The 22,654-nt window shown below is 35.7% G+C and overlaps 1 protein-coding gene across 2 annotated transcripts in view; it reads right to left on the bottom strand.

The window, feature by feature from the left end:
• lamc3 (laminin, gamma 3) overlaps positions 1-22,654 on the bottom strand; it is a 77,735-nt gene that overhangs the window by 38,505 nt on the left and 16,576 nt on the right. For both annotated transcript variants that reach the window (XM_051895076.1, XM_051895077.1), the window contains 6 exons: positions 11,777-11,907; positions 10,823-10,989; positions 5,155-5,343; positions 4,372-4,489; positions 1,145-1,243; positions 552-688 (listed from right to left, as the gene is read on the bottom strand). In XM_051895076.1, the coding sequence (XP_051751036.1) occupies positions 552-688; positions 1,145-1,243; positions 4,372-4,489; positions 5,155-5,343; positions 10,823-10,989; positions 11,777-11,907 (841 nt within the window). The remainder of the gene's footprint in view (positions 1-551; positions 689-1,144; positions 1,244-4,371; positions 4,490-5,154; positions 5,344-10,822; positions 10,990-11,776; positions 11,908-22,654) is intronic.

The following is a 22,654-nucleotide window of genomic DNA, read 5'->3' as shown; positions in this document are numbered from 1 at the left end:
TTAAATATAACTTTGATTGTGTTTGGTTGAAATAAAAAATTCATATACACCTAGGATGGTTTGAGGGTGAGTAAATTATGGGATAATTTTCATTTTTGGGTGAACTATCCCTTTAATGGCAGCAGCACTTGTTTATGTAAAGCCTGATATTCTCCAAAATGATTTTGGATAAAGCCTGATATTCTCCAAAATGATTTTAGATGAAGAGTGTTTTCAATGGAAGCAAGACCTTCTGAACGACATAGTCGTGCATATTCACATGATTAATGTCAGATATTTGATCACTCAATTTGAATGATCTGAAATACGTGTGGAATCTGAAACAGTCCTAATTAATTTGACATCACAAATGATTTAAAATGTTGAAATCTCAAAACTTTATTAAAATGGGATTTTAAATACATTTTCAATGTGGACCAAGTTCTTTTTAACCCTGCTTTATATTCATTTATATTCAAGGATATTTAAAACACATGTTAATTACATAAAAAGCAGTGAACACTGATATTCAGTATATAAATCATGTAAAAACAGTGTAGTTGATAAATTACCTTCTAGGAAGTCTGAAGTAATATTAAAAGCCATGTATTGATTGGAGGATGAACAGGCGACGGAGTGTCCAAAGCAAAAACATTTCTTACAGCCATCTGGGTTATCCAGCTGGAGGTCGAAGGAGCCTGGTTTACACCTATAATACACACAAAGACACGTAAAGCAGATGTAAAGTACTGGTAGAGAGTGTTTAGTTTTTCTCAAATTTATCAAAATAATTTATGTGAAGTTCTGGAAAATGTGGTGCTTATTTATTGAGTTATGTGCAGAGAGGAGTGGAAATGAGCATTTCTGATGTAGACATACTAGGAGGCCTATTAAGCAAACAAAATAATAACAAAATACTACCCAATTTATATAAATAATTGATTTCTGGAGTATTTGGCAATAAAAAAAAAATTGATTTGTGTCCTGGATCTTCCCTGTGCTAAATATAATAATATTTAAGAGTAAAAGTCTCTTACTCTTATTGTGTATATGCCAATGGTGAAATGAATGCCAAAGGTTGCAGATGAGAAATAAACAGAGAAGAGATGTGAATTAAAGACAGAGAGAGAGAGATAGTATGCAAGGGTGAGGAATAGAAGGCCACCTGTTGCAGGACTGTCCCTCTACATTCGTCTTGCAATAGCAGTGCCCATCTTCAGCTGAACACGCTCCTACACTGCCCCTGTCATCACACTCACACAACCTGTTTGAACACACATGCACATACACAGATATAAACAGATGAATGAGCCACTACTGATGTGCCAGTAGTGTTCAGGTCAGTTGGCTGATGGCCTCAGGTCAGAGCTGTTCTGTCGGGTGTAAACTTTTGTCTTTTTTCTTTTTTTTTTTTTTTATCTCACCTTGATCTGTTCCATGGCCTGAAAGACCAGTTTTACTTGGCTTGCCATTACCCATAATTCTCCTACATGACAAGTAACCTCCCTCCTCTCTTTCTCTCTCTTTTCATCTCTTTTCTTTCACATTTCGCTCCAATGAACCAACTAATTTGCACCCAAAAACATTGACCCACATGGGCCACATGAAAGTGCAGTGGGGTATAAAATTTTTGATGTTTGCCTTTCTCCTGTGTTTTCTTTTGCATTACACCATTATTTGCGTCATTGAGTGTGCATATGCAATGTGCAAATCTCCTCAGGTGGATATAATCTGTATGCAGCTCAATATTGAAATCTTTCTTTCTTTCTTTCTTTCTTTCTTTCTTTCTCTTTCTTTCTTTCTTTCTTTCTTTCTTGAATTAAACAACACACACTGCCATTCAAAATTTTAGGGTCAGTAAGATTTTTTTCTCAAAGAAATTAAAACTTTTATTCAGCAAGGATGCAAATCAGCATATTAGAATGATATCTAAAGCATCATGTGACACTGAAGACTTGAGTAATGATGCTGAAAATTCAGCTTTGCCACTACAGGAATAAATCACATACTTTTTTTTTTTCTTTTAATACATACTTTTATAAACAAGTACCTTGGCATTACAACGTTTTTATTTATTTATTTATTTATTTATTTATTATTTATTTTTTATGTTAATATGGTATCACTGTACAATTTTGGTTACACTTTAGATTCGGGTCCAATTCCTACTATTAATCAACTATTAACTATGACTTTTGCCTCAATAAACTCCTAATTACAGCCTATTAATAGTAAGGAAGGTAGTTGTTAAGTTTAGGTATTGGGTATGATTTAGAGTTGTAGGATATGGTCATGCAGAATAAGGCATTAATATGTGCTAATATAAAGTACTAATAAACAGCCAATATCCTATTAATATGCATGCTAATAAGCAGCTAGTTAATAGTGAGAACTGGACCCTAAATTAAAGTGTTACCACACTTTTCAGACACAGTCTTTCCTCTTGTGGAAGCCATGTTTTCCTGCATCTGCAGGTTATACAGGTGCTGGTCATATAATTAGAATATCATCAAAAAGTTCATTTTTTTTATTATAAATTATTTTTAAAAATGAAACTTTCATATATTCTAGATTCCCTACATGTAAAGTAAAACATTTCAAAAGTTTTTTTTTTAAATTTTGATGATTAGAGCGTACAGCTCATGAAAGTCCAAAATCCAGTATTTCAAAATATTAGAATATTTCCTAAAATCAATCAAAAAATGGATTTGCAAAACAGAAAAGTTAAAGTTCTTTAAAGTATGTTCTTTTGTGCACTCAATACTTGATCGGCAGGACATATTACAGCAAATGACTTGCTCCTAGCACAAATTACTGCATCATTGAAGTGTGGCATGGAAGTGATCAGCCTGTGGCACTGCTGAGGCACTATTGAGCCTTCAGATCATCTGTATATTGTTGGATCGACTGTTTCTCATCTTTCTCTTGAAAATATCCCATAGATTCAGGTCAGGCATATTGGCTGGCCAATAAAGCACAGTAATATCATGGTCAGCAAACCACTTGGAAGTGGTTTTTGCACTGTGGGCAGGTGCTAAAGTCCTGCTGGAAAAGGAAATCAGCATCTCCATAAAGCTTGTCAGCAGATGGAAGCATAAAGTGCTTCAAAATCTCCTGGAAGATGGCTGCATTGACTTTGCACTTGATAAAACACAATGGACCAACACCAGCAGACGTCACGCCCCCCCCAAATCATTATTGACTTCAGAAACTTCACACTAGACTTCAAGCAGTTTGGATTCTGTGCCTCTCCAGTCTTCCTTCAGACTCTGGGACCATGATTTCAACATGAAATGCAAAATTTACTTTTATCTGAAAAGAGGACTTTCGACCACTGTTCACTGTCCAGTTCTTTTTCTCCTTAGCCCAGGTAAGATGCTTCTGACATTGTCTCTGGTTCAGAAGTGGCTTGGTAGTCCTTTTCCTGAAGATGTCTGAGTGTGGTGACTCTTGATGTGCTGACTCCGGCTTCATTCTACTCATTGTGAAGCTCTCCCAAGTGTTTGAATCGGCTTTACTTGACAGTATTGTCAAGCTTGCGGTCATCCCTGTTGCTTGTGCACCTTTGCCTACCCAATTTCTTCCTTCCAGTCAACTTTGCATTTAATATGCTTTGATATTTCACTCTGTAAACAGCCACCCCATTCAGTAATGACCTTCTGTGACTTACTCTCTTTGTGGAGGGTGTCAATGATTGTTTCCTGGACCATTGCCAAGTCAGCAGTCTTCCCCATTAGTGTGGTTTCAAAAAACAAAAGATACCCGGAATTTATACTGTAGGGATGGTCATTTAATGAAACTCAAATGTAAATATTCTAATATTTTGAGATACTGGATTTTGGACTTTCATTAGCTGTACGCTCTAATCAACAAATTTACAAAAAAAAACTTTTGAAATGTTTTACTTTACATGTAGGGAATCTAGAATATATGAAAGTTTCATTTTTTAAAATAATTTACAATAAAAAAATGAACTTTTTCACGATATTCTAATTATATGACCAGCACCTGTATATCTTGTCAAGGTTGTTCTCCATTTTTGAATCTTTCATTGTGTACATTTAATCTGCAAAGGTGTAGTCTTTTATCACTAAAAAGGTTTCTGAAAAGGTGATATAATTATGTTTTGTTAGTGGTGTAATTTGAATTAATCAAATTAGTTTTACATTATTGTTCTTTTCCAGAGATTAGTGTGATGGAGTTAGTAAATGTATATGGACTTTTTGATTTGTACCTTTATAATTAATGTATATTGGCTGAATTCTGCTCTGCATGAGCTATTTAAGGGTTTCCAATGTACTAGTTAGACATTTCTGCAGTATTCTGCATCCAAGAATCGAATGTTTTTCTCATTTGACAAATTCTTGGTAAAGATACTCTCGCTCTCATTACCTGCATCCACCAGGGCCGAGAGAATGGAAGCCAGACTTGCAAATGTCACACTTCACACCAGACACACCTGGCCAGCACACACACACTCCCTCTGCATCACACTGCAAACTCACAGAGCCTGGAGAGAGACGGAAAGAGAGAAGACGGGTTTTGACAGACTTTTATAGCCTTGGGTCTTTTAATGAGTACATGGATAGTTTCAGTTGCATTAAAGAATAATTTCCTTGTCTAAAAAATCATCCAATAAAGGTTAATAAATGCTAATTTTAACATATCTTATACACACATTCTGCCACCTGAAGCAAAATCAGATATTTCAGATACAAGATGAACACGATTAGCGTGTAATTAAACAGTTACAAATACATTCTAAAAGTGCTCAGTTTTCCCCCCAACATTCTGGGAATTTTAAATCATTAATATTGCAATATCAAAATGCAAATTAATATTTAAAACATTACACCTACAGACAGCATATCTGAACATTTTTAAATAAATAAAAAACTTTTTTTCCCACTTTTTTCCTGTGAAACCGGGCTGTAGTCTTTACATGTACATTAAAAGACAAAGAAAATCCCTGTTTAAATTTATGTGTACATTTATGTTTTTGTGACTTCAGAGCTGTATATTTGTATGTATATATGTACATTTGCATGAGTGTATGAGATAGAGAGCATTTAAGTTCGAATACATGGGTTAATATACGATACTAGTGAAATTGTGCATGATTGTGACTGGTGCACAACTGCTTTGTTGTCAAGTGTGTGTGTGCACGTAACTCACCCATTGCATTACAGTTGCAGTCATAGCAGGGATGCTGCGGGAATGATCTAAAGGAGTTCTCTCTGCATCGCTCACAGTGAGGGCCAGCTGTGTTTTCCCTGCAGCCAACACAGCGCCCCCCACTTCCTGTGCTGCGGTACTGCTCAGCATCAAACACGCATTCATCAGCAAGACCACTGCAGTTACACTCTGAGAAGTAGGAGAAAGAAGTGGAGGAACAGATATGGATGAAATGGTGGAAAAACAGGCAAAACAAAAAGATAAAACTGTTAGAATATAAAAAAATAGCAGTGGACATTCATTTAAACCAGCTTGTTCAGTTTCAATAGGCCTTAGATCACACACACAACCTAATAAGCTCCCCTGCCACAGGCCCCTTCTTCTCAACACATCACCCAACCAGAACACACAAAGTCAGCTTTTTATGCACCCGCCACCTAGGGGGGCATTGTGGGACATTACTCGCTTTATTACAGTTCCGTCAGTCTATTGACTCTGCAATAACCATCACATTATCACTCTCTAATGGGACACAGTTTCTTGAGCTGCCACTGAAGAAAGGATTATATCCCAGTACACTAGAAGAGACATAAAACAGATAGGAAGAAATGCTGAAAAGAAAATGTATAATTAATTTTTATTTATTTTTTTTGACATTAAAATGACCACTACCATGCAAAATGTTCAATTTCAAATCAATTTATATTTCAAATAAATGCTATTTTTTTTACTTTCTGTTAATCAAAGATTCCAGAAAAAATAATTAATGAATTTTATATATATATATATATATATAATATATATAATTGTCAGAAAAAATAATCTTAATTATGTCTGATAACACTTAAGCAAAACACGGTCAGGTCAAAGTGTCTGAATAATTTTTGGTCCCAAATATTTATAAATTTTACTGGTATTTTACTGGTTTCACAACTGTTTTACTATATTTTTAATTAAAAAAAAATAGAAAGAAAAAAGAAATAAAGAAGAAAAAGGGCAAAGCTAAAAATGGCAAAATATGTAGTGGTCTTTTAATGGTCTTAACCATTTTAATCACAAATCACTTGTCAGGACATTAACAAGAATTGCACAAATACTGTAAAGTAACTTCCCCAACTTGCAGACAGTTTTTTTTTAAACAGGAAGAAGAGTGTTGTTAATGGCCTCAAACAGTTCATGAGTAGTTGAAAAATGTCTCCCAGTTCGTTTGAGTTTAACGTAAGACCAAATATTCACAATACAGTTCAAATCTGGACTCTGACCAAGGCCAAAACATGAGCCTGATGGACTTGTTCTCAAGCCACTTCTTGGTTATCTTTGCAATTTGGGCAGGAGCATTGACTTTTAAAAAAAATAACATCTGATCATTCCTCTTTAAATAACAACTTTTCCATTGTGGGAAGCAAGACATTCTGCAATATTCTCATGTACTCCAAAGCATTAAATGACATTTCACAGTGAAGTAGCTCACCAACACCAGCAGCTAACACCTCTCCCTCCATGCTTCACTGTGGTAGAGATGCATTTATTATTATATTTCTCACCAGATTTTCAAAGACACCGCTCTAGAGCATCATCATTATGATTCATCACTCCACACAACTCAGCTGAACCACTCTAAATCAAACCCATATTCCCATATTCTTCATTCTGTCTTTGATGTTTTTCTGAGACAGCAATGTAGTGCATTTGCTTAAATTAACTAATTTCCTGACCAATAATTTATGGTTAAGACAATCTTAACTCTTTTGGGCCCATTTTCAATGTACATGACTCTTAAGCACTATTGAAACACTGTTTTTTGAAGACCTGCATGATCCAACACAGCAACATTAAGTGACAAAACAGTCATTTGTATTTTTAAAAAATGTCATGTAAATGCTTTAGTCCGACTGAAACCAGGTTTTTGGGACTAACAGATCTAGATAATGTGATTGCAGCTCGGCTTCGTCCATCGTGTAAACATTTTAATCGGACTAGAGTTGGCCTTGGCATTGAGTGCATGATTTAAAAGACAGAGATGACATGCAATGAGTATTCAATCCTTCAAATATTCAAATTGCACGCTGTGTCATATATGGACAGAAGGATGAAGACTGTAAATCAACTACTGAAAAACCTGCTGGAGCTCCATGTACATGTACGCATGTACATACTTATTGATTTATCCAACAACGTGAATGCGGGGCAGAACTAAATGTTTTTTTGAACAATAAAAGACAGGCAGTTTACCTTTACCTTTAAATCAAACATGTATTTGTGTAAACTATTGTGTTCAATGACAGCAAAGCCCAGCCAAAACAGAAGAACTGGGAACAAACCTAGAAAAAAAGTATTTTCTGGTTAGTTAAAACGGCGTGTTTCACATAGTTGCAACATGTACTTATAAATATTTAAATAAATATGCTCGTGTAAGAGATGTGTGGATGTGATGAATAAATATTTCTAGGTTGATCTAATTACTCTTCTAATTTTTGGTGGATGCAGTCAAGCAAAGAAGAACATTGCAATTTAACAAACCATTTATATTGCAGATATAAAGAAAGCCGTGGTCACAGTCAAAAATGGCTGAGTTCAAACAAGCATTTTTGCTGTTTGCAAGCTGGATTTTCATCTTTTCTCACATGGTTTCTCAGACTGGAGGGTAAAAAAGATTATTCAATTAACATATCTGTTTGAAGCATTACGAGGGAGGCATATGGTGGCAGCTCTGAGAGTCTGCCATGCAAACGATAAACTTGGCACAGTCTTTGACGAAGAACTTTGCAAAGCGACCATGCATGGAATGCATCTGCAGTTGATTCCACCTCCTCACCAACACATAGTGCTGTTTTTGCAACCAAAAACTTGTTTATTCATTAAATCCACTTTGATGAGAAGGGACAACAATTACCAACAGAAACCCATCTGTTGACCACTGAAAGTTAATTAAAGGAACGTGGAGCTTAGTGGAATACAGAATGAAAATAATTAACATGGCTTTTTTCGGCTTATGGGTTTGTCAGAATAACCAATTCCCCCTAAAGCATTTTCCAGAGACGCATGACAGCACACAAACACACAACATATTACACAAATGAAACTTTCTTAGTTATTTTGCTAAAAAGCTAAATGATGCATTGTTTGATTTAATTACTGACTGGTGTGAGCATCCACAACCCCATTTCCAGAAAAGTCGGGACAGTTTGTAAAATGCAATAAAATCAATAACCAGTAGTATTCTCTTTAACCTAAACTGACAAAAGTAAGAAGATTTCCAATGTTTTACTGACCAATTTAAATCTATTTTGTAAACAAATTTTGATTTTGATGGTTGCAACACACTGCAAAAAAGTTGGGACAGAGGCATGTTTACCACAGCGTCACATCACTTTTCCCTTTAATTACACTTTTTAACTGTTTGGGAATTGAGGATACTAACTTTTGCAGTTTTGTAAGTTTTGCCTTGATACAAGACAGCTGCTCAACTCTCCTTTCTTCTTGCGTGACAGAGATTCAAGTTGCATTTATTGATGCAAGGGTAGACTGTGTTAAGTGACAATGGTTTTCCAAAGTACTCCTGTCCTGAACCTATGTGGCTATATTTAACACAGTATGACGGTTTCTCATGCAATGCCATCTGAGGACTCGAAGGTGACGCACATTCAACAGAGGTTTCCTGCCTTGCCCTACATAGCCTGAGATTTCTCTGGATTCCCTGAATTTTCACAATATATGTATGGTAGATGGTGAAAGACCTAAATTCTTTGCATTCTTGCATTGAGAAATGTGATTTTTGAATTGTTTGACAATTCTCTCATGATATTTGGCACTAAGTGCTAAACCATGGCCCATCTTTGCTTGCAAAGGCTGAGATGCTCCTTTTATACCCAATCACGATACGCTCACCTATTACCAGTTCACCTGCTTATTGTGGACTGTTTCAAAACTGTTTAACTTGGATATTCTAGAATCTTTTCACTTTTATTTTGCCTCTGTTCCAGCTTTTTTAGTGTTTCCTAGTGAAAAAAGTACTAAAATGTATTTGAAACCTATAAAAAACATAGGTTTAGGTCTAGGTCTAGGTCTAGGCACATAGGTATAGGTTTTACTAGGGTTGCAGGCATCAAAATCCAAATTTGTTTGCATTTTCAAAATACAATTAAGTCAGTGAAAACAATGGAAATCTTTTCTTAGTACTTTTGTCAGTTAAAATAAGGTTCAATGGAATTAACAAATCACAGATTCTTGATTTTATTGCATTTTAAAAAATGTTCCCCAAATTTTTTGGAAATGGGGTTGTAAATGTAAGATTGTGCTGTAAACACAGTGCAGCTAAGGTCAATGAAAGAAACATGATCTTTCCAAGATATTGCTAAAAAATTTAAACGAAACCTGCAACTTAATGCTGGAGGAGACATTGTTGATCTTACAAAATTCTACTAGAATATTGGCTGTTTATTAGTACTTATTAAGCGCACATTAATGCCTTATTCTGCATGACCTTATTCTACATTCTTAAACCTACCCAATACCTAAACTTAACAGCTAGCTTACTAATTATTAATAAGCTGTAAATTAGGTGTTTATTGAGGGAAAAGTCGTAGTTAATAGTGAATATGTGTTCCCTATACTGAAGTGTTACCAATTCTTTTAAGGTAAGTGGTTGCACAAAATTGATCTACAGTACATTTCAGATAGGGCACTCAGTTATTAGCACATTTTCGTTATTTTTTTCATTAAATCAGTTCAATAGCACTGAGTAAAGTAAGCAAATTCAATCACATCCAATGTTTAAGAGGCAACAAATTAACTTTTTAAACAACTTCATTTGAAAGTTAATTTGAGAAAGTAAAACTCTGAAATCTCCAACTGATTTTCATGTTAAATTAACTTTAAAGCATTTATAAATATGATGCAGATGTGGAGATTTAAATAGATGCTAAATTCGCTGTTAGTTAATTTTCATTTCTCAGACTTAAACACAATGCACAGATGGGCCCTCAGCTAAAACTTCAGTTTCTTCTGATTGATTTAAATTTACATATGTTAGTTCAAAACAGAACATTTATGAAAACTGTTTATTATTAATTAGTAAAATGAAAAACATTGTTAAAATTAATCATGTAATGTAATATTTACTTGGGGCCAAATTCATTTTCTCAGCACTTTTTCTTGATCAAAATCTCAATGGGTTTCAGTGTCACTAAATTAATGAACCAGGTGATAAAACTTGCAGGATTAACTTTTATCTTTAAACAGGATTAACTTCAAGCTTTTTATACGATCATAAAAAACAATGTGTAGACCTAATAAATGTATCAGTCTATGTATATTACAATTTCAGCCTTATTCTTTGGCCATATCTTGCCATATGTGAGAGACTGTCTATGAATTTTCTTGGTAATGTTTTTTTCCAGGGCTGTTTGCCAGGGTTTCCCCAACCCTCCCCATTGCATGGCTCACACACACACACATTCACACCTACGGCCAATTTGGCATGTCCAATCCACCTAACCTGCATATCTTTGGACTGTGTGGATATCTATATATAGCATATATATTTTTTATTCCCTTATATTATTAATTTTGTTTAATTATCGCCATTGTCTCCATCAAATCTGAGTGTAGGATTTTCAGGTTCATGGTGGATCTACTCCAAATAGATACAGAATCAGGCCGTACTCACTCACACACTGGTTGGCTGAATCAGCGGTGGCCCGTGCCCATGGCCGGTCCTGGTAGAAGGGGGCACAGTGCTGACAGTCGACCCCTGCAGTGTTATGCTCACAAGCACACACCAAATGTCCCTCCTCATTGGTCATGCAGTCACTGGCATGGCCATTACACTTGCATCTGCAATATAGTTGAGAGCACATTATTAGCATACTTTCAAGGCTCATTGTTTTCTGTGGACACTCATAAAACAATTCACTTGGCCTAAAAAAATAAGCTCAGGATGTGGCATACTGAGACAAGAGTAACAAATGAGGCAGATGGTTTAATTTAAAACCAAATGACACCAAAATACAAAGCAAATTTTGATATGCTACAGGGAACTTAACAGAGAATATGAATTGGCAGAGTTGATCAATACTGTCAAAAATACTTAATAGTACTAGAAACACATTCTGACCACAGCATTTGCTATAGCAGAAACAACAGCTTAGCAAAGGTTGTATATTTTCACACTGATAACTAGCATTAACATATTTGTGCACTTCATTATGAAGAAAAAAAATCAAATAATCAGGCAAAAAGACAATTTGATATACAGTTTGAGCTGATGATGAAAAAAATCAGACATGCACAAACTCAGACACAGACACAGACACAAACAATATACAGATGGTGACAAACACAAAAATACACAAATGCTGTCTCTTCCACATCCTGTTTATACTACTAATACACTTAAGATGTGGAACACAGATCAAATGGCTGGGAAAACTCTCTCTCTCTCACTGAAGCACAGTTCCTCTTGATATTTAACACTCTTTCTCTTTCTAATTATCCTATTCATCACTCACTTGCCATTTTGCCGTCATTTGCTCCCTTTCTCTTTGTCAGTATACATCTGCCAGTGAAACATCCGTGACAGCTAAAACACATGCAACATATTTACATAGTTGTGTTTTTTCACCTGCCCCCCACGGAGAAATCAGATATGGCATAAAAATATGAGCGAAGCACTTTGGCATCTTTGAAGAACTCGTCTCCAAACGTGTTCAATCTGTCCAGAGAGATGAGAATATCCGTAGCCGTCACCCAGTCCTACGGAGAGAAAGAGAGAAGTAAAATGAGAGAGAAAATGCATGCTATATATCTGCTCAGTCTACAACACAAACTTTTTTTTTTTTTTTAAAGATTAGATTAATACTTTTATTCATCAAGGACACATTCAATTGATCAAAAGTGACAGTAAAGAATTTGACATTTTTATTTTAAATAAATTATGTTCTTTTGAACCCTCTATTCTTTAAAGAATCCTGGAAAAATGTATAATGATTTCGACAAAAATATTAAAGTGTTAGTTCACCCAAAAATAAAATTTCTATCATTAATTACTCACCCTCATGTCATTCCACACCTGTAAGACCGTATTTTTGGGTGAACTAACCCTTTAAGCAGCACTTTTGAGCACCATATCAGCATATTAGAATGATTTCTGAAGGATCATGTGACAGAAGACTGGAGTAATGATGCTGAAAATTCAGCTTTACCATCACAGGAATAAATGATCTTTTTGATTTCACAATATTACTGTTTTTACTGTATTTTTGTGAGCATAAGACACTTTCAAAAACATTTTACCTCACCGACCTCAAACTTTTTAAAGTTTTTGTTCATGTATAAAAGACCCATTTATACGGTGTAAGAAAAAATAATGTGATATAAAAACATGTTTCTAAAATTAAATAATTGGCTTTTATGATATCAATGTATTAAAACAAATTAAAATATTATCTGAGAACTTTTTGCTTAAAACTAGGCTTGTATAAAATGAAATCATAATTAGCTCAGAACATCATATATTATCATAACATTCTGTAAAGGTGTTAAAAATGATTATATTATACATATTTAATATCTTAAGATAAGTTAACTTTTACTACCTCCTTTTTTTTTTTTTCAAAATTGTAATTTACTTTCCCAAAAGTCGGTGCAGGAGTCGTTGGTGGAGAACAGTAAGTCACATGACAATACCAACATGCAGGATTTACATGTCTAGATCATATGCATACTCCACACATTAATAATTTCAGAATGTACTTTATTAACAGTTTAGAAGCAAGTTTGAAAACAGATGTAGCTAAGGTAAGAGGTTGTTCTGAGGTCATGGAAAATAGCACAATAGATACCAAAACTTTTTTCATAATTCTTGTGTTGAAGTGAACTTCAAGGAAAACAAAGCTTGCACCTCTGTGTATTCATGTGTATGTGATCCAGACAAAAGCAGACATAATGAGATGGGAGAAAGAAATAGAGCCTTCCTCATTTTTTATTGTGTATGTGTGCAGCTGTGTGTCTGGTCAAGTGTGTGTTTTGGTTTGATCATGTGTTTGTGTGAAAGCAATAGAGTTTGGTCATCCTTATCAGTGGCTGGCCTGTTGACCCCTGTTCTGTCCGTGTTAATGGGTTTTGAGCCCAGTGTGACGGCCTGGCGCGTGGAGGTGAGAGCACACATCTTTCATTCTGGGGGAACAAGATAAAAAAGGAGCGGAGCTGGCCAGCACGTCCCTGCAAGCACATCCAAGCCTCCTCTCTGAGGGATGGTTAAGTCCGTTCCTATTCAGAGCAGTTGAGTAAACAAAAGAAAGAAACAAATAACCCCTCCATGTCTCTTTGTCTCGCTAACGATGCTCCTCTGACTCTGCTTCTGTTTTTATTATATATGTCACTCTGTTCTTCTGCTTCCACCTCTCTGTGTACAATATTCTTTATCTTCCCCCTGGCGTGTCTCTCTTTTCTCTCCCCCATCCACAGCTCTGCACAGTTTATTATGACTACTTTCCTTTTTCAACTCTCTCTCTCCTGTGCCTCTCTTGTTTTTGTTTTTGCGGTACTTGTGCATCATGTAGAAAAGGACTTATTTTGGGTGCGAAACTATGTGCAATGAATCATAAACAATAACAGCTCCAATACTACAGAGTGAGAGGAAGCTATAGAGAGAGAGAGAGATACAAGTTGTATTCTACAACCTAATGAGCTGCCTCTGTATAGCATTTTAAGGCATCATAGTTACACTGCTGATGTGAAAATCTGTGCCAAAAAGCAGGCAACTTAATTGTGCTGCCGTCTAAGATATCTTCTTTTAGCAAATTACTGGCAGAACTGCATTTATCATTTACAGTGGTGGCAATCCCATCATACACTACAACAAACTCCAAGATGTACAAGATATTTAAATATATAATGTATAAAAATAACTACAAAATTAATATAATATAATATAAATAATACAATAGCTGCAAGCAGCGATGACGAGCCCAAGCCCGGTGGCACCGCCAACCTGGTGGCTTTAGGGCAACTGTGTACGGCAGGCAATAGGCATTTAAAACGAGAGAGAGAGAGAGAGAGTGTGTGAAAAATCCACATTCAAACCAAAATATCTGACTTCCTGTTGGTCGGAAGTGATGACTGTAAATTAGACAGTTGTTTGGGACCAATATGTGAACCAAATTTGGTGACTGTAGGTTAAACTAATCCCCCCACTTTTGCCAAAAGGTGGCGCTATAGAGGCCTTCCTCCCCACCCATTTCTAAGGCTTTGCCCATGTCTAATAGATGACAATCCTGACATGTGTGTCAAGTTTCAAGCAATTTGAAGCATGCTAAGAGTCTCAAAAGCATCCAAAACAAATATTGAAGTTTGATCGGTTGCTATGGCAACAGTGTTTGAAAAATATCAAAAATCTTTTCACAGGTCTACATTCGTTATGTCTTGACATTATTCGGTATTATACGGGTAAAGATAAGAGGGTGATCTCAAAGCATTTTGAAAGTGACACACTTCCTGCTGCCAGTTGTTAGCACTATAACTTTGACTCACAATAGTCACATCCATGTGATCGGCCTCCTACAATGAACACACAGTTGAAGTTTCATAAAAATCAATCAATGTATGCAGAAGTTATAACACACTTCCTGTTTCCCGTTTCTCACCATAAATTTGTTGCCTCGCCACGGCCAAACCGTGATGAGAATGACGATGAAACCAAAGATCAGAGAATGATCACTGTAGGCCGGTTACTGCAGCGTATGATCACACTTGTATAATTAGAGCGGCTTTCACACTTTTCTTGGCACTGAGCCAGAAAGGGACTTGCTCAACGAGAGCTTGTCATATTATGACAGTTCAGTGTTCTCACCCACGTTTATTTTAGGTTTTAGACACATAACAACATAAGTACTAGCAAACCATTTATAATTTGGAAAACACACACACACACACACACACACACACACACACACACACACTGATGTGCGGCAATAATAAGCCTCAAACACAATTTAAAGATGAATTTGGGCAAAGAGCACTAATGACTTGTTTAAGACTTGAAGCTTAAAGTTGAGGACTTGAAACTTGACTTGGACTTGCCTGTCTTGACTCGGGACTTGAATGCAAAAACTCGAGACTGACTTGTGACTTGCAAAACAATTACTTGGTTCCACCTCTGCTAAATGTAGCCTAACATGTGTAACAAGGACACAGTAAAATAAAGTGTTACCAAATATACATACTGTATAACCTCATTCAGTACTGATAATAACCATAATAAAAGTATTAAAACTGAAGTAGTAAATAATATTTTATACCAAAATTGTGTGTGCTATGTATATTTTTGCTTATTAAAGTATTGCGTCATTCCATCCCAATGCTCACATTGCCTATTGAAATCAACTGTGAGCCAGGTCACCAACTATTTGTATGACATACAGCTAGACTTTCTACCTACAATCCCCTAGGTTTAGCATCAGTAAGTTTATTTTCTTTTAAGAAATTAATACTTTTAGTCAGCAATGATGCATTAAATTGATCAAAAGTGACAGTAAAAAAAAATGCATTTGTTACAATAAAATGTCTAATCATTGCTGTTCTTTTGAAATCCCAAACAAAGGATGTATCATGGTTTCAAAAAAAAAAAAGAAAAAAAAAAAGCAGCACGACTATTTTCAACATTGATAATAATCAGAAATGTTTCTTGAGCAGCAATTCAGCCTATTAGAACGACTTCTGAAGGATGATGTGACAGTGAAGACTGGAGTAATGATGCTGAAAATTCAGCTTTGCCATCACAGGCATCAATTACATTTTAAAACATATTAAAATAGTCAACACTTTAAAAAAATATAAATTAAAAAAAAAAAAAAAAATTAATTATAATAATATTTCACAATCTTACTATTTGTACTGTATTTTTAACAAAAACATTTTGTGTAATGTAGTGTGTTCCAAATTAGTCACTTATAAGGGTTACACTTCAGTAAGAAGTCTGCTTATGTAGGCAGCTCACTAGTTTTTGGAGCAGAACAACAGAAAGGTTAGTTGGTTTGACTCTCTACTAATGGGTTATTTACTGTAGAGAGCTCTACTAGCAGGCTACACTGATCCTCAGTGTCTGATCTTTTAAAATAAGCATGCAGGGTTTAATTTAAGCACGGGTGCCATACAGGTCCTCAATTGACATTTAGACTCATTTCGCTTATTTATTGAAGGAAGCTGTAGAAGCCATAGTTCACATCTCTGACATTAGTAATAGTAAACAGCAAGTTATTTAATTATTGACCTAAAACATTAAGCTGCTTTTAAATGAGTAATGACATAGTATTTTAGATTTATATAACAATGCTTCTCTTCCTGTCAGTACAATAACACACAACTACATGTGACACTAGCCTAAAATGTCCACTCAGAGCTCTACACTGGCTTTTTTAAATAAGCTGAAGACTAATTCATTGAGGATAGTGAATAGTGATCTGTTACCAAAGGTAGGCTGGTATGAGCCAACAGAAAAGCAAAGAGATGCTTTCTTTAGCCGGTTTATCTGCCTCCGTCAGAATTGTGTTAGCAACTGTTCTGTCATCTCACTGCATTTTTGCCATGATTAATCATATTGCCACTTCACAGCTCAGATTACTGGCTCAAACCCTGTACCATGAAAGAAAGTCCCCTGGGTTAGTATTAAAAGCACATGAAATGCAATGAGGCGACTATCAAAAGGGTTGCTAATCTATAACTGCAAATATGGCCCCAGAATATGCCTATAAATCAAGTTCATTTTAAAAACTGAGACCAATTAAAAAATAAATAACTTTTTATAGAACAAGCATTCAAATTTCCATTAAAAGACCTTAAAGGGTTACTACTCTGACACAAATAATCCAGTAATCCATGGCAGTGACATTTAATGTAAATGCAGATTGTAATGGAAAAAAATAAAAATAAAATAAAATCCCTTCCATTTTTTCGTTAATAATGCCGCTGAACTATGGCTAATTGTCTCGAGCGAGTTGCTCTTTGAGATATTACTTACATGGCAGGATGGAAGTAATCTTTGAAAGGTTAATTATTAGATCGTTTATTGGTGGTTCTTTGCGCAAACGGCAGCAAGCACTTAATTAGTCTTCATTTGCTTCAACCAGTTTGGCTGATGAGTTCATAAAAACCTGCTGACTAAGGACAAAGCTTTTAAGTGAAAATAGAGAAATAATCTCTCGGTTCTCAATCCCCTGTCTGTTTTAATTTCTTTTTCTTCTTTGAAGAGTTTAGAGACACACTTTTTACATTTTGTACAGAATTTCTGTGAATTATTCACCCCCGCCCTCGGCCATTCACCTCTCAATTGCATTCGCTGTTTTCGTATCATGCGGTTTTGCATCACCCTTTTGCGTGCTCTCTCCATCCTTCTGCTATCTTATTCTCCTCCCCTCTTATGTGGGTCTCAGCCAGGAGGGTCTTCATGATTAGAATGCATCAGGAAGTGGCTTGTCCCTCATTTCAACCTGAATAACTTTTTTTAATTTGATTGCTTAAGTTCACTGTGCTGCTCGCTATATGTGCTCTATCTCTCATTCTCATTCAGAGCTGGTGTTCCAATTTAACACCCAGCTCTCAGCCTCAACCAGAAAGAGAGAGAGAGAGAGAGAGAGAGAGAGAGAGAGAGAGAGAGAGAGAGACAGAAAGCATGCACGCCGATTTAATGGATGACTGAACAAATTAAATTTGAATTCATAGGACAACTTTGATCTTCAGTGGATTTTGTTGGTGGGGGAAAAATATAATAATGCCTTTCAGACTAAAAAAAAAACATACAAATATCCCTCTTTGAAATAATCCGTAGAAGTATCCAGTTACAAGGTGTGTTTTTTTTTTTATTCCAGCCAATTTGCTTAGTAATGATGAAAAAGGAAAAGCATTCATACATTAACGGATCAACATCAGGCTCTTCCCCCAACCAGATAAACAATGTCTGAATAAGTGCAGAAATAGGGCAGTGCAGGGATGAAATCAGAACCCGGAAGACTAATTCGCTGCTGGTTCCTTAGAGATTTTCATATAGGGTTTTATAATAGAGTTTATAAATTTATGAGTAAAGCCTGTGGTAAGTAAATTGACAACATTTTGACATTTTGTTCTACGACTTAAACTGCACACACTCACACCCCAAACTCTTATCTAGTTATGTATTAGAAACATGTTTTCGAAAATAAACCTAACCGCTTCAAAATTTGTGTTTTCGGTATGGGTCTTAAATCATTCTAATATGCTTTGGTGCTCAAGAAACATTTCTTTTTATTATCAATGTTGAAAACAGTTGTGCTGCCTATTATTTTTGTGGAAACCATGATACTTTTTTTCAGGATTGATAAATCAATTTAATGCATCCTTTTAAATAAAAGTATTAATTTATTAAAAAAATTATTACAGATCCAAACTTCTGAATAGTAGTTTATAAAATAAATAAATAAAAAAACAGACCCATTAGGAGAGACCGGGGGCAATTGTAACAAATTTTGGTCATGTCGTCATTACTCAAAAACCTTTTGAAATATTTGGATATAATTTAATGTCAGTAACTGTGTTCTACTTGTTAACAGTCACCAAATGTTTTTACAAGCAATGTTAGAGTCACAATATTGATTGAAACATTAGAAGTCAAATGTTACATCTGCTCCCACATGCAGGGGTGATTGTAACAGCATATGTAATACCTTCATATAAATACCAATGACCACAATATTACTACTATTACTACTTATTGCTATTTAAGATCCATTAAATCCATATTATCCAGAACAATTAATTAACTCCCCTTGCTGTTTTCCTTGGTCTGAACCTCGGCATGCTGTGAACAGAGAGTGTACAGGGCCTACTCAGGAAAATGGATCCCCAGATTGAGAGGCAAAAACACTTTTCTTAAATTATTGGAAAAAATAATCTATTTTGATGTCCTTACTAAGCTGGACACTATTTTGATGGTGTCAGGGGCAATTGAAACGCAGTGTTACAATTGAACCCGACTGTACCACCCCGTGACAAGCTACCCTGCTAGCTAGAAACAATGAAGCTAATGTTTGACAAAGATATCAAATGTTAGACAACAGAATGGTCATCAAACAAGACAGATTTAAGTTCATAGACATTAATGGTTAAGACAGTATGAGGAAAATACTGTAGATGAAAAAAAAAATTTTATACCTTAAAAATGAGTCTTTGTAGAAAAACTTTACCAAGTGTGATTTAGAAGCTTGTCCTTTGGCATGCAGAGAGGGATTTCGGGAGGGCACATCAAAATGAGTTTCATGGTTCTGTCTCGTTTCTGATTGGTGTAATTTGAGATGTTACAATTGCCCCCGGTCTCACCTACTTAAAAACGAGTGCTAGTCATTAAATTGTCCCAAATTAAAAACAAAAAATAAGATCACAGAACACCTCCATTTAAAGATTTTCTACAACTTTCATTTAAAAAAAAAGTGGGGAAAAGGGCTTAGTATAGCAGACTGTATATGCATACAGTTGATCTGCAGTTCTTTTCCTCTTTGAGCTTTTTTCTTATTCTCTCAAAATATTCTAAGAATTGAAATACAACCCAGGGGGCCTCTTGTCTCTGTCATCTGATTTGAAGTTCAAACTTCCTTCCTTTTCTCTCAGTTTTTCCTTCTGAGAGGTTTAAGAATGGAAAAGGCTGTCTGTTAAATTCTTTCAACAGAAAGCACAGTAGGAGACACTCTAGGATTTAATGCTAATATCAAAGGCAGGACGCCGTCTGTTGCCATCAAACCTGATGAAATATGGTTGTGCAGAGGAGACATTAAGGGTCAACCATGTGTCAGGGTACGCCTTTTTTTAAACTGTAATTAATCTTACAATATTAGTACAGTATGTTAATACTGATAACATGTTCATCTCTCAATTACACAACTAGTTAGCGTAAGAAAGGAGCAGTAGCGTGTTTACCCACCACGCAAAGCACGCAATTGCGTGGGGCCCCGCGGACTTGGGGGGGCCCCCGCGATTTCTCCTGAGGGGGACCCCACGGTGGTGTAGTCTACTGGTTACGCGGGTATGTCGTATACCCACTAGGAAAGGTCAAGGATTTGCATATACCCGCTTTAAAAAGCGCAAGAAAAAGGATCTGGCGCTCTTTAATGTACCGTGACAGATCGTAACGCCTCAGTTCTAGAGAAGTGGCAGCCTGATGCGCACGTGAGCTGATCCTCTCCTCCGCTTTAATACCAGTTACAGCGCAAAATAAACATGAATGAACTAAAGGTATGTTAAAAGATACAGAACATCTTACCAAAATTCATATCATGTCTAGTGTAATCGCGCTCAATCATTGTTTCAACCGCAGAAAGACGTTATTAAAATATCTTGTAATAAACAAACGTAACGTCACATTTACCTCAGAACAAACATATTCATCATGACCATAAACTCGTTAGTCAGCTAGAAAAATGAACTCTAGAGAGGAGCATTTAGCTTAATAGCCTATATGCACCATATTACATATTAATTATAATTTTTAATGTTCTTTAATAGCCTATATAATGCACGTTTGAAAAAATCCATCAAGTTGACAGCCACCATTTAAATGTTTATATTTAAAAAAACGAATTGGAGTAGAAATTATTTTAAAGTTAGTAGGCCTATTATAACTTTATTATTATAAAAATTTCCTTAAGTGTAATTTTAGTTTGTATACAAATAAGTTCATTTTAACCTTTAATATTATTGTAGTACCATCTGATCTGTGTATATTTTACAGCATTAGTTGAGAGATTTTTTTTTTCTTGAGAAAATTTGCCATGTAATGTACCGGATATACAGTATATCAGTTACTGATGCTGAATCGAATTGCAAGCTTGTTAATCAGAATGCATAACTATGATGACAGACTGGCAGGAAATGATGCAAAACAGAAAACAAAGTCTAAACAGGGTGATATGGTGACATACTGATAAGCCAAATCTTTCCATTATTGTTAAAAATAGTTGCAACCTGCACTCTTAAATGTGCATTGAAACTTGCCAGCTGATAAACCCCTGGGAATGCAATCACGGGGCCCCCTCCCGGAGATTTGCTTAGGGCCCCCAATAACCTAAACACGCCACTAGAAAGGAGGTTTAGAGGAGTAGTTATTTAATATGCCTGGCCTATAGGTTAGGATCAGTAGAAAACTTTTGGCTTTGGTACAATACCAGCCTCTGGTAAAGCTAAATGCAAAATCAATACCTTAGGCAAAAAATAAACAGCCCCAAGCCACTGATGAAACAAGTGCTGTCAATCGATTCAATAATTTAGGGTGTGTTCATTCTTTGTAGTTCGGTCCAAACAAAAAAAAGAATGATACATTTAGTCCTGGTTCATTTAGCGTTCACACTGTCATTTTTAACAGCACACAAAGATATAAAAACAAAACAAAAAAAGGCTTTTATGATGTAAAATTCGCAATGGAACTTAATCTTCCAAAACAGTGCTGTGTGCTGGACTTAATGCCGTCCTTGTAGAGTTAAGAGTTAAGTTAAGAAATCGCATAATGGAGTCTAAACAGTGCCATGAACTGTAATGGACAACATTGCGACAATGACAAGAAAAAACAGGCATTATTGAGCATTCTGTCCTCTTTAAGGTGGCATCTTGTGACATTACGTCCTGTTTTTGTTTCGTTTGGATGTCTTTGGTCCATGTTGCATTCATATTTCAGTCGAACTACACTAGAGTTTGTTTAGAAGTGGACTGAGACCAACCTTTTCAGGTGTCTCAGTCCACTTGTTTGGTGTGCACCAAGGTTTGGATGGCAGCGTTCACAATTATTCAAATGAGCTGGACTAACAGAGCAATCACACTAGAGTTTGTTTAAATCGAAACCTGCCAAGCACGGGCACTGAATATGCGGGGGACTTTTAATAAAATGTAAATTTGTCTCCCACAAGTGAGTTCACTGAGAGGTTTTCATGTGCCATTGTGAATAAATCCAGATTTAAATTCAAAGAGACAAGATATTCTACACATGACCTGACGTTTTATTCTTATCCAAAATGAGGCGATGTAAGCATTATGAAGTGCTAAACACACTCATGTAGTGTATGTTTCATTCATACTTGAAGCTAGAAGGTGCTCTCTCTCAGAAAGTCCAAAACGGACTCATAGAATTAATAACTTGTGAACTTTCAGGAAATCTCTTATATGGACAAAGGCAAATATTTATATTTTATAAAAAAATATATATTTTCTGCCTTATTCTGTGATGAAAAATTGCATTTTTACATTGTATAAAATCCATGATGACTTAATGCACACATGAGAATGCCCTAAAAGGAGGTTTTGTCAAATTTAGCTCACTTCTGGGTACAAATTTGTCCCCAAAATATGGTTAAGTAGGTACACACACATACGCACACAGAAACCTTTGTTCTTTCTACACTCTTCTGCTTTTTTTCTGCTCTAGTCGTAACTTCTCCAGTTTACTCTTGAAATGCTGCATAGCGGTATGTGACTTGTCAGCTCTTGTATG

The sequence above is a fragment of the Ctenopharyngodon idella genome, chromosome 5, assembly GCF_019924925.1.
Source record: "Ctenopharyngodon idella isolate HZGC_01 chromosome 5, HZGC01, whole genome shotgun sequence".
NCBI lineage: Eukaryota > Metazoa > Chordata > Actinopteri > Cypriniformes > Xenocyprididae > Ctenopharyngodon > Ctenopharyngodon idella.
The sequence above is the reverse complement of the archived record's forward strand: the minus strand, read 5'-3'. Positions and strand labels throughout refer to the sequence as shown.